At 43.1% G+C, this 13,645-nt stretch overlaps 2 protein-coding genes across 3 annotated transcripts in view; one reads left to right on the top strand and one right to left on the bottom strand.

Annotated features, from left to right (window-relative positions):
• The first annotated feature begins 1,081 nt into the window (after nt 1-1,081).
• LOC148066869 (C-1-tetrahydrofolate synthase, cytoplasmic-like) lies at nt 1,082-9,788 on the top strand. Of its 2 annotated transcripts, XM_087805737.1 has the most exons (11): nt 1,165-1,791; nt 1,861-1,954; nt 2,016-2,100; nt 2,160-2,219; nt 2,275-2,328; nt 2,452-2,588; nt 8,864-8,964; nt 9,030-9,166; nt 9,227-9,338; nt 9,397-9,524; nt 9,595-9,788. In XM_087805737.1, exons 2-11 carry the CDS (start codon nt 1,863-1,865, stop codon nt 9,655-9,657), a joined length of 969 nt encoding a protein of 322 aa, XP_087661863.1. In that variant the 5' UTR covers nt 1,165-1,791; nt 1,861-1,862; the 3' UTR covers nt 9,658-9,788. The 2 variants fall into 2 exon arrangements, with proteins under 2 accessions (XP_087661864.1, XP_087661863.1); XM_087805738.1 differs by lacking the exons at nt 1,165-1,791; nt 1,861-1,954 and adding an exon at nt 1,082-1,158.
• Nucleotides 9,714-13,645, bottom strand: part of zbtb25 (zinc finger and BTB domain containing 25) — a 6,475-nt gene continuing 2,543 nt past the window's right edge. The window contains exons 2-3 of the mRNA XM_087805735.1: nt 11,662-11,839; nt 9,714-10,876 (exon numbers count right to left, since the gene is read on the bottom strand). Of these exons, the coding sequence (XP_087661861.1) occupies nt 9,823-10,876; nt 11,662-11,834 (1,227 nt within the window). The 5' untranslated portion in view covers nt 11,835-11,839 and the 3' untranslated portion in view covers nt 9,714-9,822. The remainder of the gene's footprint in view (nt 10,877-11,661; nt 11,840-13,645) is intronic.

Genomic DNA, 13,645 nt, shown 5'->3' with positions numbered 1-13,645 from the left:
ACACACACATAACATATACACACACATAACATATACACACATAACATATACACACACACATAACATATACACACACATAACATATACACACACATAACATATACACACACATAACATATACACACACATAACATATACACACATAACATATACACACACATAACATATACACACACATAACATATACACACATAACATATACACACACATAACATATACACACACATAACATATACACACACATAACATATACACACACATAACATATACACACATAACATATACACACACATAACATATACACACATAACATATACACACACATAACATATACACACACATAACATATACACACATAACATATACACACACATAACATATACACACACATAACATATACACACACATAACATATACACACACCAACAGACAGCCTCCTCTCACGCCCAGACTCTCCTCTCCTCCTCTCTCTTCCTCTCCTCTCCATCCTCTCCTCCTCTCTCTTCCTCTCCTCCTCTCTCTTCCTCTCCTCTCCATCCTCTCCTCCTCTCTCTTCCTCTCCTCTCCATCCTCTCCTCCTCTCCTCCTCTCTCTTCCTCTCCTCTCCTCTCTCCCCTCCTCTCCTCCTCTCTCTCCTCCTCTCACGCCCAGACTCACCTCCTCTCTCTTCCTCTCCTCTCCATCCTCTCTCTTCCTCTCCTCTCCATCTCTCCTCTCCATCCTCTCCTCCTCTCTCTTCCTCTCCTCTCCATCTCTCCTCTCCATCCTCTCCTCCTCTCTCTTCCTCTCCTCTCCATCCTCTCCTCCTCTCTCTTCCTCTCCTCTCCATCCTCTCCTCCTCTCTCTTCCTCTCCTCTCCATCCTCTCCTCCTCTCTCTTCCTCTCCTCTCCATCCTCTCCTCCTCTCTCTTCCTCTCCTCTCCATCCTCTCCTCCTCTCTCTTCCTCTCCTCTCCATCCTCTCCTCCTCTCTCTTCCTCTCCTCTCCATCCTCTCCTCCTCTCTCCATCCTCTCCTCTCTCTCCTCCTCTCCTCCTCTCCTCCTCCTCTCACGCCCAGACTCACCTCCGCAGCAGCAGAAGATGATGAAGATGAAGATGAAGATCCTCCTCCTCACGTCTAGATCTGTGGACCTGGACGACGACTCTACAGGCAGCGGGTCGGTACCGGGCCTGATGTGGAAGAACCGCCGCTGCGGTGTTGAGCTTCGGTGACGCAGCGCGGCGGAACAGCTCGCCCTTCAAAATAAAAGCCACGAGAGCATTTCCGGTCGCATTACTGATCGTTTGTTTTTAAACGGAATGAAAACAAACGTGTTTTCAAAAAAAAAGGCAAAATTGACGAATCTGTGAACGAAACTGATTTAATTCGTTTTGAATCATCGAAGAAGCGACTTAATGCAGTTCAAATCACCTTTGTGGATCGAACGTACGTCACTTCCTGTTCGACTGCGCGTCTCTGCCTCTGTCATTCATCTACTTGACGTCACCATGGCAACAGACGGACCGACCTGGCCGTCGGTTAAGATGGGCGTGGCCTCAGGCGTTTCTCTGACCTGGACCTCAACGTTCGAGTCCAGAGAAGGGTCAAAATGTTTGTTTGTGATAAAACTGTGAATCATTACAAGACCCCTGCGCACACACACACACACACACACACACACACACACACACACACACACACACACACACACACACACACACACACACACACACACACACACACACACACACACACACACACAGGTGGACAGAGCAGACAGTCTTCTCAAAGTAGGTTCAACTCCTGACAGGTGAGACACAAAAGTCTGTCTTGAGGTCTCTCTGGTCTCACCTCGACTGTCTTTGATCCGGTCACACAGTCATGTCCGTCCTGGCGCTCCGCGGGCGCCTGATGTCCTCCTCCTGGCGTGGACGCTCCATGGCCACGCTGGTCTCAGGAAAACAAGTGTCTGCGTGGGTGAAGGTCGGCGGCAGCAGGTGTCCTCGGGTGAACTTCACAGACGTTTGCTTGCAGGATGTTGACGGAGAAGATGAAGAAGGAAGTTTCTGAGATGACGCGAAAGGTTCCAGGATTCCGTCCGGGTCTGCTGGTTCTGCAGGTGAGTGTGAGGGTCGTCCTGCTTCTGCTGTCGCCCAGTCGTGTCATGGTGTGTCTCAGGTTGGCGACAGAGACGACTCCAACCTCTACATCAGCAGCAAACTGAAGGCTGCTGCCCAGGTGAGTGGCTGCCCAGGTGAGTGGCTTCCTGTCTCACCTCCGATCTGTTTGTCAGGTCGGGATCGAAGCCAAACACGTACGGCTCCCTCGCCAGACCACCCAAGACCAGGTCCTGAACAGGTTTTCAATATTTACCTTTTGACCTTTGAACTCCATCTTTCTACCTGCTCTTGTCCCTCCTGGGAGTATCCCCTGATTTTCCTGCCACCTGATTGGCCAGATTGTGCTGCAGGTGCTGCAGGTCGTCAGGTCCATTAACGATGAGCATGACGTGCACGGACTCATTGTGCAGCTTCCTCTAGACTCTGAGGTCAAGATCGACAGCGACATTGTGACAAATGCTGTGGACCCGGAGAAAGATGTGGACGGGTACTTTATGTGACGTGACTTTATGTGACGTGACTTTATATGACGTGACTTTATGTGACGTGACTTTATGTGACGTAACTTTATGTGACGTGACTTTATGTGACGTGACTTTATGTGACGTAACTTTATGTGACGTAACTTTATGTGACGTGACTTTATGTGACGTAACTTTATGTGACGTGACTTTATGTGACGTGACTTTATGTGACGTAACTTTATGTGACGTAACTTTATGTGACGTGACTTTATGTGACGTAACTTTATGTGACGTAACTTTATGTGACGTGACTTTATGTGACGTGACTTTATGTGACGTGACTTTATGTGACGTGACTTTATGTGACGTGACTTTATGTGACGTGACTTTATGTGACGTGACTTTATGTGACGTGACTTTATGTGACGTAACTTTATATGACGTGACTTTATGTGACGTGACTTTATGTGACGTGACTTTATGTGACGTAACTTTATATGACGTAACTTTATGTGACGTAACTTTATGTGACGTAACTTTATGTGACGTAACTTTATGTGACGTGACTTTATGTGACGTGACTTTATGTGACGTGACTTTACGTGACGTGACTTTATATGACGTGACTTTATATGACGTGACTTTATATGACGTGACTTTACTTGACGTGACTTTACGTGACGTGACTTTATATGACGTGACTTTATATGACGTGACTTTATATGACGTGACTTTACTTGACGTGACTTTACGTGACGTGACTTTACTTGACGTAACGTGACGTGACTTTACGTGACGTGACTTTACGTGACGTGACTTTACGTGACGTGACTTTACGTGACTTTACTTGACGTGACTTTATGTGACGTGACTTTAAGTGACGTGACTTTTTGTGACTTTACGTGACGTGACTTTTCGTGACGTGATTTTAAGTGGCGTGACTTTTTGTGACTTTATGTGACGTGACTTTTCGTGACGTGATTTTACGTGACGTGACTTTTTGTGAGTTTACGTGACGTGAGTTTTTGTGACTTTACGTGACGTGACTTTATGTGACGTGACTTTACGTGACTTTACTTGACGTGACTTTACTTGACGTGACTTTATGTGACATGACGTGACTTTACGTGACGTGACTTTACGTGACGTGACTTTACGTGACGTGACTTTATGTGACGTGACTTTACTTGACGTGACTTTACTTGACGTGACTTTACTTGACGTGACTTTACGTGACGTGACTTTACGTGACGTGACGTGACTTTACGTGACGTGACTTTACTTGACGTGACTTTACGTGACGTGACTTTACGTGACGTGACTTTACTTGACGTGACTTTATGTGACGTGACTTTATGTGACGTGACGTGACTTTACGTGACGTGACTTTACGTGACGTGACTTTACGTGACGTGACTTTACGTGACGTGACTTTACGTGACGTGACTTTACGTGACGTGACTTTACTTGACGTGACTTTATGTGACGTGACTTTATGTGGCGTAACTTTATATGACGTAACTTTATGTGACGTAACTTTATGTGACGTAACTTTATGTGACGTGACTTTATATGACGTAACTTTATGTGACGTAACTTTATATGACGTAACTTTATGTGACGTGACTTTATGTGGCGTAACTTTATGTGACGTGACTTTATGTGACGTAACTTTATGTGACGTGACTTTATGTGACGTGACTTTATGTGACGTAACTTTATGTGACGTGACTTTATGTGGCGTAACTTTATGTGACGTGACTTTATGTGACGTGACTTTATGTGACGTGACTTTATGTGACGTAACTTTATGTGACGTGACTTTATGTGGCGTAACTTTATGTGACGTGACTTTATGTGACGTAACTTTATGTGACGTGACTTTATGTGACGTAACTTTATGTGACGTGACTTTATGTGACGTAACTTTATGTGACGTGACTTTATGTGGCGTAACTTTATGTGACGTGACTTTATGTGACGTAACTTTATGTGACGTGACTTTATGTGACGTAACTTTATGTGACGTAACTTTATGTGACGTGACTTTATGTGACGTGACTTTATGTGACGTGACTTTATGTGACGTAACTTTATGTGACGTGACTTTATGTGACGTGACTTTATGTGACGTGACTTTATGTGACGTAACTTTATGTGACGTGACTTTATGTGACGTAACTTTATGTGACGTGACTTTATGTGACGTGACTTTATGTGACGTGACTTTATGTGACGTGACTTTATGTGACGTGACTTTACGTGACGTGACTTTACGTGACGTGACTTTACGTGACGTGACTTTACGTGACGTGACTTTACGTGACGTGACTTTATGTGACGTGACTTTATGTGACGTGACTTTATGTGACGTGACTTTATGTGACGTGACTTTATGTGACGTGACTTTATGTGACGTGACTTTACGTGACGTGACTTTATGTGACGTGACTTTATGTGACGTGACTTTATGTGACGTGACTTTATGTGACGTAACTTTATGTGACGTAACTTTATGTGACGTAACTTTACGTGACGTGACTTTTCGTGACGTGACTTTATGTGACGTAACTTTATGTGACGTGACTTTATATGACGTAACTTTATATGACGTAACTTTATATGACGTAACTTTATGTGACGTAACTTTATGTGACGTAACTTTATGTGACGTAACTTTATGTGACGTAACTTTATGTGACGTAACTTTATATGACGTAACTTTATATGACGTAACTTTATATGACGTAACTTTATGTGACGTAACTTTATGTGACGTGACTTTATGTGACGTGACTTTTTGTGACGTAACTTTATGTGACGTGACTTTATGTGACGTGATTTTTAGTGGCGTGACTTTTTGTGACTTAACGTGACATGACTTTTTGTGACTTTACGTGACGTGACTTTTTGTGACTTAACGTGACATGACTTTTTGTGACTTTACGTGGCATGACTTTTTGTGACTTTACGTGACGTGACTTTTTGTGACTTAACGTGACATGACTTTTTGTGACTTTACGTGGCATGACTTTTTGTGACTTAACGTGACATGACTTTTTGTGACTTTACGTGGCATGACTTTTTGTGACTTTACGTGGCATGACTTTTTGTGACTTAACGTGACATGACTTTTTGTGACTTTACGTGGCATGACTTTTTGTGACTTTACGTGACGTGACTTTTTGTGACTTAACGTGACATGACTTTTTGTGACTTTACGTGGCATGACTTTTTGTGACTTAACGTGACATGACTTTTTGTGACTTTACGTGGCATGACTTTTTGTGACTTTACGTGGCATGACTTTTTGTGACTTAACGTGACATGACTTTTTGTGACTTTACGTGGCATGACTTTTTGTGACTTAACGTGACATGACTTTTTGTGACTTTACGTGGCATGACTTTTTGTGACTTAACGTGACATGACTTTTTGTGACTTTACGTGACGTGACTTTTTGTGACTTAACGTGACGTGACTTTTTGTGACTTAACGTGACATGACTTTTTGTGACTTTACGTGACATGACTTTATGTGACGTGACTTTACGTGACTTTACTTGACGTGACTTTTTGTGACTTTACGTGACGTGACTTTATGTGACGTGACTTTACGTGACTTTACTTGACGTGACTTTACGTGACGTGACTTTACTTGACTTTACGTGACATGACTTTACGTGACGTGACTTTACGTGACTTTACTTGACGTGACTTTACGTGACGTGACTTTACTTGACTTTACGTGACGTGACTTTACGTGACGTGACTTTACGTGACGTGACTTTACTTGACTTTACGTGACATGACTTTACGTGACGTGACTTTACTTGACTTTACGTGACATGACTTTACGTGACGTGACTTTTTGTGACTTAACGTGACATGACTTTTTGTGACTTTACGTGATGTGACTTTATGTGACGTGACTTTACGTGACTTTACGTGATGTGACTTTATGTGACGTGACTTTACGTGACGTGACTTTACTTGACGTAACGTGACGTGACTTTACGTGACGTGACTTTACGTGACGTGACTTTACGTGACGTGAAGTGACTTTACGTGATGTGACTTTACGTGACATGACTTTATGTGACGTGACGTGACTTTACGTGACGTGACTTTACGTGACGTGACGTGACTTTACTTGACGTAACGTGACGTGACTTTACGTGACGTGAAGTGACTTTACGTGATGTGACTTTACGTGACATGACTTTATGTGACGTGACGTGACTTTACGTGACGTGACTTTACGTGACGTGACGTGACTTTACTTGACGTAACGTGACGTGACTTTACGTGATGTGACTTTACGTGACGTGACTTTACGTGATGTGACTTTACGTGACATGACTTTACGTGACGTGACTTTACGTGACGTGACTTTACGTGACGTGACTTTACTTGACGTAACGTGACGTGACTTTACGTGACGTGACTTTACGTGACGTGACTTTACGTGACGTGACTTTACGTGACGTGACTTTACGTGATGTGACTTTACGTGACATGACTTTACGTGACGTGACTTTACGTGACGTGACTTTACGTGACGTGACTTTACTTGACGTAACGTGACGTGACTTTACGTGACGTGACTTTACGTGACGTGACTTTACGTGACGTGACTTTACTTGACTTTACGTGACGTGACTTTACGTGACGTGACTTTACGTGATGTGACTTTACGTGACGTGACTTTATGTGACGTGACTTTACGTGACGTGACTTTACGTGACGTGACTTTACTTGACGTAACGTGACGTGACTTTACGTGACGTGACTTTACGTGACGTGACTTTACGTGATGTGACTTTACGTGATGTGACTTTACGTGATGTGACTTTACGTGATGTGACTTTACGTGATGTGACTTTACGTGATGTGACTTTACGTGATGTGACTTTATGTGACGTGACGTGACTTTACGTGATGTGACTTTACGTGACATGACTTTATGTGACGTGACGTGACTTTACGTGATGTGACTTTACGTGATGTGACTTTACGTGACATGACTTTATGTGACGTGACGTGACTTTACGTGATGTGACTTTACGTGACATGACTTTATGTGACGTGACGTGACTTTACGTGATGTGACTTTACGTGACATGACTTTATGTGACGTGACGTGACTTTACGTGATGTGACTTTACGTGACATGACTTTATGTGACGTGACGTGACTTTACGTGACGTGACTTTATGTGACGTGACTTTACGTGACGTAACGTGACGTGACTTTACGTGACGTGACTTTACTTGACGTAACGTGACGTGACTTTACGTGACGTGACTTTACGTGACATGACTTTATGTGACGTGACGTGACTTTACGTGACGTGACTTTACGTGACGTGACTTTACGTGACGTGACTTTACGTGACGTGACTTTACGTGACGTGACTTTACGTGACGTGACTTTACGTGACGTGACTTTACGTGACATGACTTTACGTGACGTGACTTTCCGTGACGTGACTTTACGTGACGTGACTTTACGTGACGTGACTTTACGTGACATGACTTTACGTGACGTGACTTTACGTGACGTGACTTTACGTGACGTGACTTTACGTGACGTGACTTTACTTGACGTAACGTGACGTGACTTTACGTGACGTGACTTTACGTGACGTGACTTTACGTGACGTGACTTTATGTGACGTGACTTTACGTGACATGACTTTATGTGACGTGACGTGACTTTACGTGATGTGACTTTACGTGACATGACTTTATGTGACGTGACGTGACTTTACGTGATGTGACTTTACGTGACATGACTTTATGTGACGTGACGTGACTTTACGTGATGTGACTTTACGTGACATGACTTTATGTGACGTGACGTGACTTTACGTGACGTGACTTTATGTGACGTGACTTTACGTGACGTAACGTGACGTGACTTTACGTGACGTGACTTTACTTGACGTAACGTGACGTGACTTTACGTGACGTGACTTTACGTGACATGACTTTATGTGACGTGACGTGACTTTACGTGACGTGACTTTACGTGACGTGACTTTACGTGACGTGACTTTACGTGACGTGACTTTACGTGACTTTACGTGACGTGACTTTACGTGACGTGACTTTACGTGACGTGACTTTACGTCACTTGACTTTACGTGACGTGACGTGACTTTACGTGACGTGACTTTACGTGACGTGACTTTACGTGACGTGACTTTACGTGACGTGACTTTACGTGACGTGACTTTATGTGACGTGACTTTACGTCACTTGACTTCACCTGATGCTCTCGTCCTCTCATTCAAGGTTGAGTTGCATCAATGCTGGAAAACTGGCGCGTGGAGATCTGAGGAGCTGCTTCATCCCCTGCACACCCAACGGTTGTATGGAGCTGATCAGACACACAGGTGACACACACACTCTTACTCAACACACTTACACACATAATCACACACAACGATGTACTTTGCAGGGACCTCTGTGTCGGGAAAACATGCAGTGGTGATTGGTCGCAGCAGGATTGTGGGCGGGCCCATGTATGATCTTCTACTGTGGAACCACGCCACTGTCACTACCTGTCACTCAAAGACTGTGGACCTCCCCAAACAGGTGTTTCTCTCAACCCCTCAGGACAGGTTCAAGAACTTCTAGTCACAGTTTCATGTGCAGGCAGGTCAGGCAGATATCCTGGTGGTGGGAGCAGGAATGGCGGAGATGGTCCGAGGAGAGTGGCTGAAGGACGGTTGTGTGGTCATCGACTGCGGCATCAACTACGTCACAGGTGAGCTCAGGTGTGTTATTCGCGAGTGTAAGACTTGACTCGGTCTGTCCTGTGTCAGACGTCAGCCGGGCCAGCGGACGACGAGTCGTGGGTGACGTTCATTTCGCTTCAGCCAGTCAGAGAGCAGCTTACATCACGCCAGTGCCCGGAGGGGTGGGGCCTATGACTGTGGCCATGTTGATGCAGGTGGGTCATGTGGTTCCCTCTGATCCTCTACTGGACCTTGTTCTTTCATTGAAGTCCCGATGTGTTTCAGAACACGGTCCAGAGTGCTAAGCGGTTCCTGCTTAAGAACCAGATGCTGGACCAGGATCTTTGAGGCCCGGATCTGGACTGAGGACCCACAAGTGAAGATGTCGATGAAGTGTCAACAAGTTCTTTATCAGAAGATTTAATCACTAACAGAAGTTAAACAGAGAAGAACATGAAACAATAAAGTTCAATGACTGACCAGGTGAAGGTTCTTCTGCAAACACAACATGGTTCAAATGTGCTGCGACGGCGGCGAAGGCGTCGAAGGTTTCACGCCATTTACACTCTCCTGAGAAACTTCAGAGTCCAGAGAATAGGAGGAGCTTCCGTTATCTTGAACATCCCTGCTAGCTTCCTCCGGCAGTAACTCCCCACTGCCTTCGACCGTGTGGTCGCCCTCACAGTACTGCTCGCCGGCCTGGCTGAGCTGACCACAGGGGCGGCCATGACGGGGAAGACGGGGCTTGCCGGTGTGTGTGTACATATGTTCCTGCAGCTGGCCCTTGTGGGTGAATCGAAGGCAGCAGACGGCGCAGGTCATCTTTCTCTTGCGCGTGTGCAGGGTCACGGTCGGCGTCGAGCTGATCTCACCCTCGCCGCGACTCCTCTTCAGCTCTTCCGCAAGCTGGCTGGCGAGGACCCGGCTCTGCAGCAGCGCCTCCTCCAGACAGCCTGAGTCGAGCTGATCCCGACCGCCCATGAGCTCCTGCCCCGAGCCCTGGGTCAGCCCTTCCATGAAATGGGTAGGGTCCAGGGTGTGACTGAACAGTTGCTTGCCGAGGCTGTCGGGACACGAGCAACGCTCGCCACAGCGTGAACATTGCATGAGGTGAGATGCGTCGCCGGACTCCAGGCCCCGGCCCTCGCCGTCAGCCCCGTCCTCCTGCTTGATGTGTGTGGAAGTGTTGCACGTATCGGGCAGTGAGGAGAACTGCTGGTCTGAGGGAACACTTTCTAGTCCACCTGGGAAGGACCTACTGCCTCCCCTCCCCCCCTCGCCACTTTTGCTGAAAGACTGAACGGCCTTGGGGTTGGACGCCTCTTTGGTGAGCTGCGAGGAGATCTGGATACCGTACAGGTTTGACATGCGAGGCAGGTCCACGTCGAGGTGGTCGGCTCCATCAGTAGATTTGGGGGTTAGCTGATAGGCGTGAAGGAAGCGGACCCCGTCCTGCAGGCGGCTCTGATCCACCGTCTGCTGTGGACTTGAACCCGTGTACATCAAGTGAAGAAGGTAGCTGAAGACGTCGGGCTGGATGTCTGTGGGTTGAATCTTGATACACTCACTGACACACACACACACACACACACACACACACACACACACACACACACACACACACACACACACACACATTTCAAAGCAGAAGGAACAAACTGGTAAGTGTGTGAGTGAGTGAGTGTGTGAGTGTGTGAGTATATGAGTGTGTGAGTGAGTGTGTGAGTGTGTGAGTGTGTGAGTATATGAGTGTGTGAGTGTGTGAGTATATGAGTGTGTGAGTATATGTGTGTGTGAGTGAGTGAGTGTGTGAGTGTGTGAGTATATGAGTGTGTGTGTGAGTGTGTGAGTATATGAGTGTGTGAGTGTGTGAGTATATGAGTGTGTGAGTGTGTGAGTATATGAGTGTGTGAGTATATGTGTGTGTGAGTGTGTGAGTATATGAGTGTGTGAGTGTGTGAGTATATGAGTGTGTGAGTATATGAGTGTGTGAGTGTGTGAGTATATGAGTGTGTGAGTGTGTGAGTATATGAGTGTGTGAGTGTGTGAGTGTGTGAGTGTGTGAGTGTGTGAGTGTGTGAGTATATGAGTGTGTGAGTGAGTGAGTATATGAGTATATGAGTGTGAGAGTGTGTGAGTGTTTGAGTATATGAGTGTGTGAGTGAGTGAGTATATGAGTGTGTGAGTGAGTGAGTATATGAGTGTGTGAGTGTGTGAGTATATGAGTGTGTGAGTGAGTGAGTATATGAGTGTGTGAGTGAGTATATGAGTATATGAGTGTGTGAGTGTGTGAGTGAGTGAGTGTGTGAGTGAGTATATGAGTATATGAGTGAGTGCACGTGTTCTTCTGACCTTGACTGGTGGATGAAGATCATCTTGAAGTAGTTGGAAAACGAGGCCAGAACTGCCCGGTGAGCCTTGAAGTACACGTTGCCGATGGCGACGGTACAGTCGCACAGAAAACCAAACTCACGCTGAACATTGAGCTGCTGCAGCAGGAAGAGGCTGTGAGTGGAAGCTTCCATGATGCCTGACACACATATAGTGTAGTATTACTGTATGTATACACATATATAGTGTAGTATTACTGTATGTATACACACATGTAGTGTAGTATTACTGTATTTATATACACACATATACACACATATAGTGTAGTATTACTGTATTTATATACACACATATATAGTGTAGTATTACTGTATGTATACACACATATAGTGTAGTATTACTGTATTTATATACACACATATATAGTGTAGTATTACTGTATGTATACACACATATAGTGTAGTATTACTGTATTTATATACACACATATATAGTGTAGTATTACTGTATGTATACACACATATAGTGTAGTATTACTGTATTTATATACACACATATATAGTGTAGTATTACTGTATGTATACACACATATAGTGTAGTATTACTGTATTTATATACACACATATATAGTGTAGTATTACTGTATGTATACACACATATATAGTGTAGTATTACTGTATTTATATACACACATATATAGTGTAGTATTACTGTATGTATACACACATATAGTGTAGTATTACTGTATTTATATACACACATATACACACATATAGTGTAGTATTACTGTATTTATATACACACATATATAGTGTAGTATTACTGTATGTACACACATATAGTGTAGTATTACTGTATGTATATACACACATATAGTGTAGTATTACTGTATGTATACACACATATAGTGTAGTATTACTGTATGTATACACACATATAGTGTAGTATTACTGTATGTATATACACACATATAGTGTAGTATTACTGTATGTATACACACATATAGTGTAGTATTACTGTATTTATATACACACATATATAGTGTAGTATTACTGTATGTATACACACATATAGTGTAGTATTACTGTATTTATATACACACATATATAGTGTAGTATTACTGTATGTATACACACATATAGTGTAGTATTACTGTATTTATATACACACATATATAGTGTAGTATTACTGTATGTATACACACATATAGTGTAGTATTACTGTATGTATATACACACATATAGTGTAGTATTACTGTATGTATACACACATATAGTGTAGTATTACTGTATTTATATACACACATATATAGTGTAGTATTACTGTATGTATACACACATATAGTGTAGTATTACTGTATTTATATACACACATATATAGTGTAGTATTACTGTATGTATACACACATATAGTGTAGTATTACTGTATGTATATACACACATATAGTGTAGTATTACTGTATGTATACACACATATAGTGTAGTATTACTGTATTTATATACACACATATATAGTGTAGTATTACTGTATGTATACACACATATAGTGTAGTATTACTGTATTTATATACACACATATATAGTGTAGTATTACTGTATGTATACACACATATAGTGTAGTATTACTGTATGTATATACACACATATAGTGTAGTATTACTGTATGTATACACACATATAGTGTAGTATTACTGTATTTATATACACACATATATAGTGTAGTATTACTGTATGTATACACACATATAGTGTAGTATTACTGTATTTATATACACACATATACACACATATAGTGTAGTATTACTGTATTTATATACACACATATATAGTGTAGTATTACTGTATGTACACACATATAGTGTAGTATTACTGTATGTATATACACACATATAGTGTAGTATTACTGTATGTATACACACATATAGTGTAGTATTACTGTATTTATAAACACACATATACACACATATAGTGTAGTATTACTGTACGTATACACACATATAGTGTAG

The sequence above is a fragment of the Callionymus lyra genome, chromosome 13 (genome assembly GCF_982586985.1).
Source record: "Callionymus lyra chromosome 13, fCalLyr1.hap1.1, whole genome shotgun sequence".
Lineage (NCBI taxonomy): Eukaryota > Metazoa > Chordata > Actinopteri > Syngnathiformes > Callionymidae > Callionymus > Callionymus lyra.
Note: the sequence above shows the minus strand (reverse complement) of the source record. Positions and strands in the feature narration are given on the sequence as shown.

Coding starts and splice junctions, on each gene's coding strand:
- LOC148066869 (XM_087805737.1), top strand. CDS start 1,863: ATGTCCGTCCTGGCGCTCCGCGGGCGCCTGATGTCCTCCTCCTGGCGT. Junction 2,101..2,159: donor CGGGTCTGCTGGTTCTGCAG/GTGAGTGTGAGG, acceptor GGTGTGTCTCAG/GTTGGCGACAGAGACGACTC. Junction 2,329..2,451: donor GCCAGACCACCCAAGACCAG/GTCCTGAACAGG, acceptor ATTGTGCTGCAG/GTGCTGCAGGTCGTCAGGTC.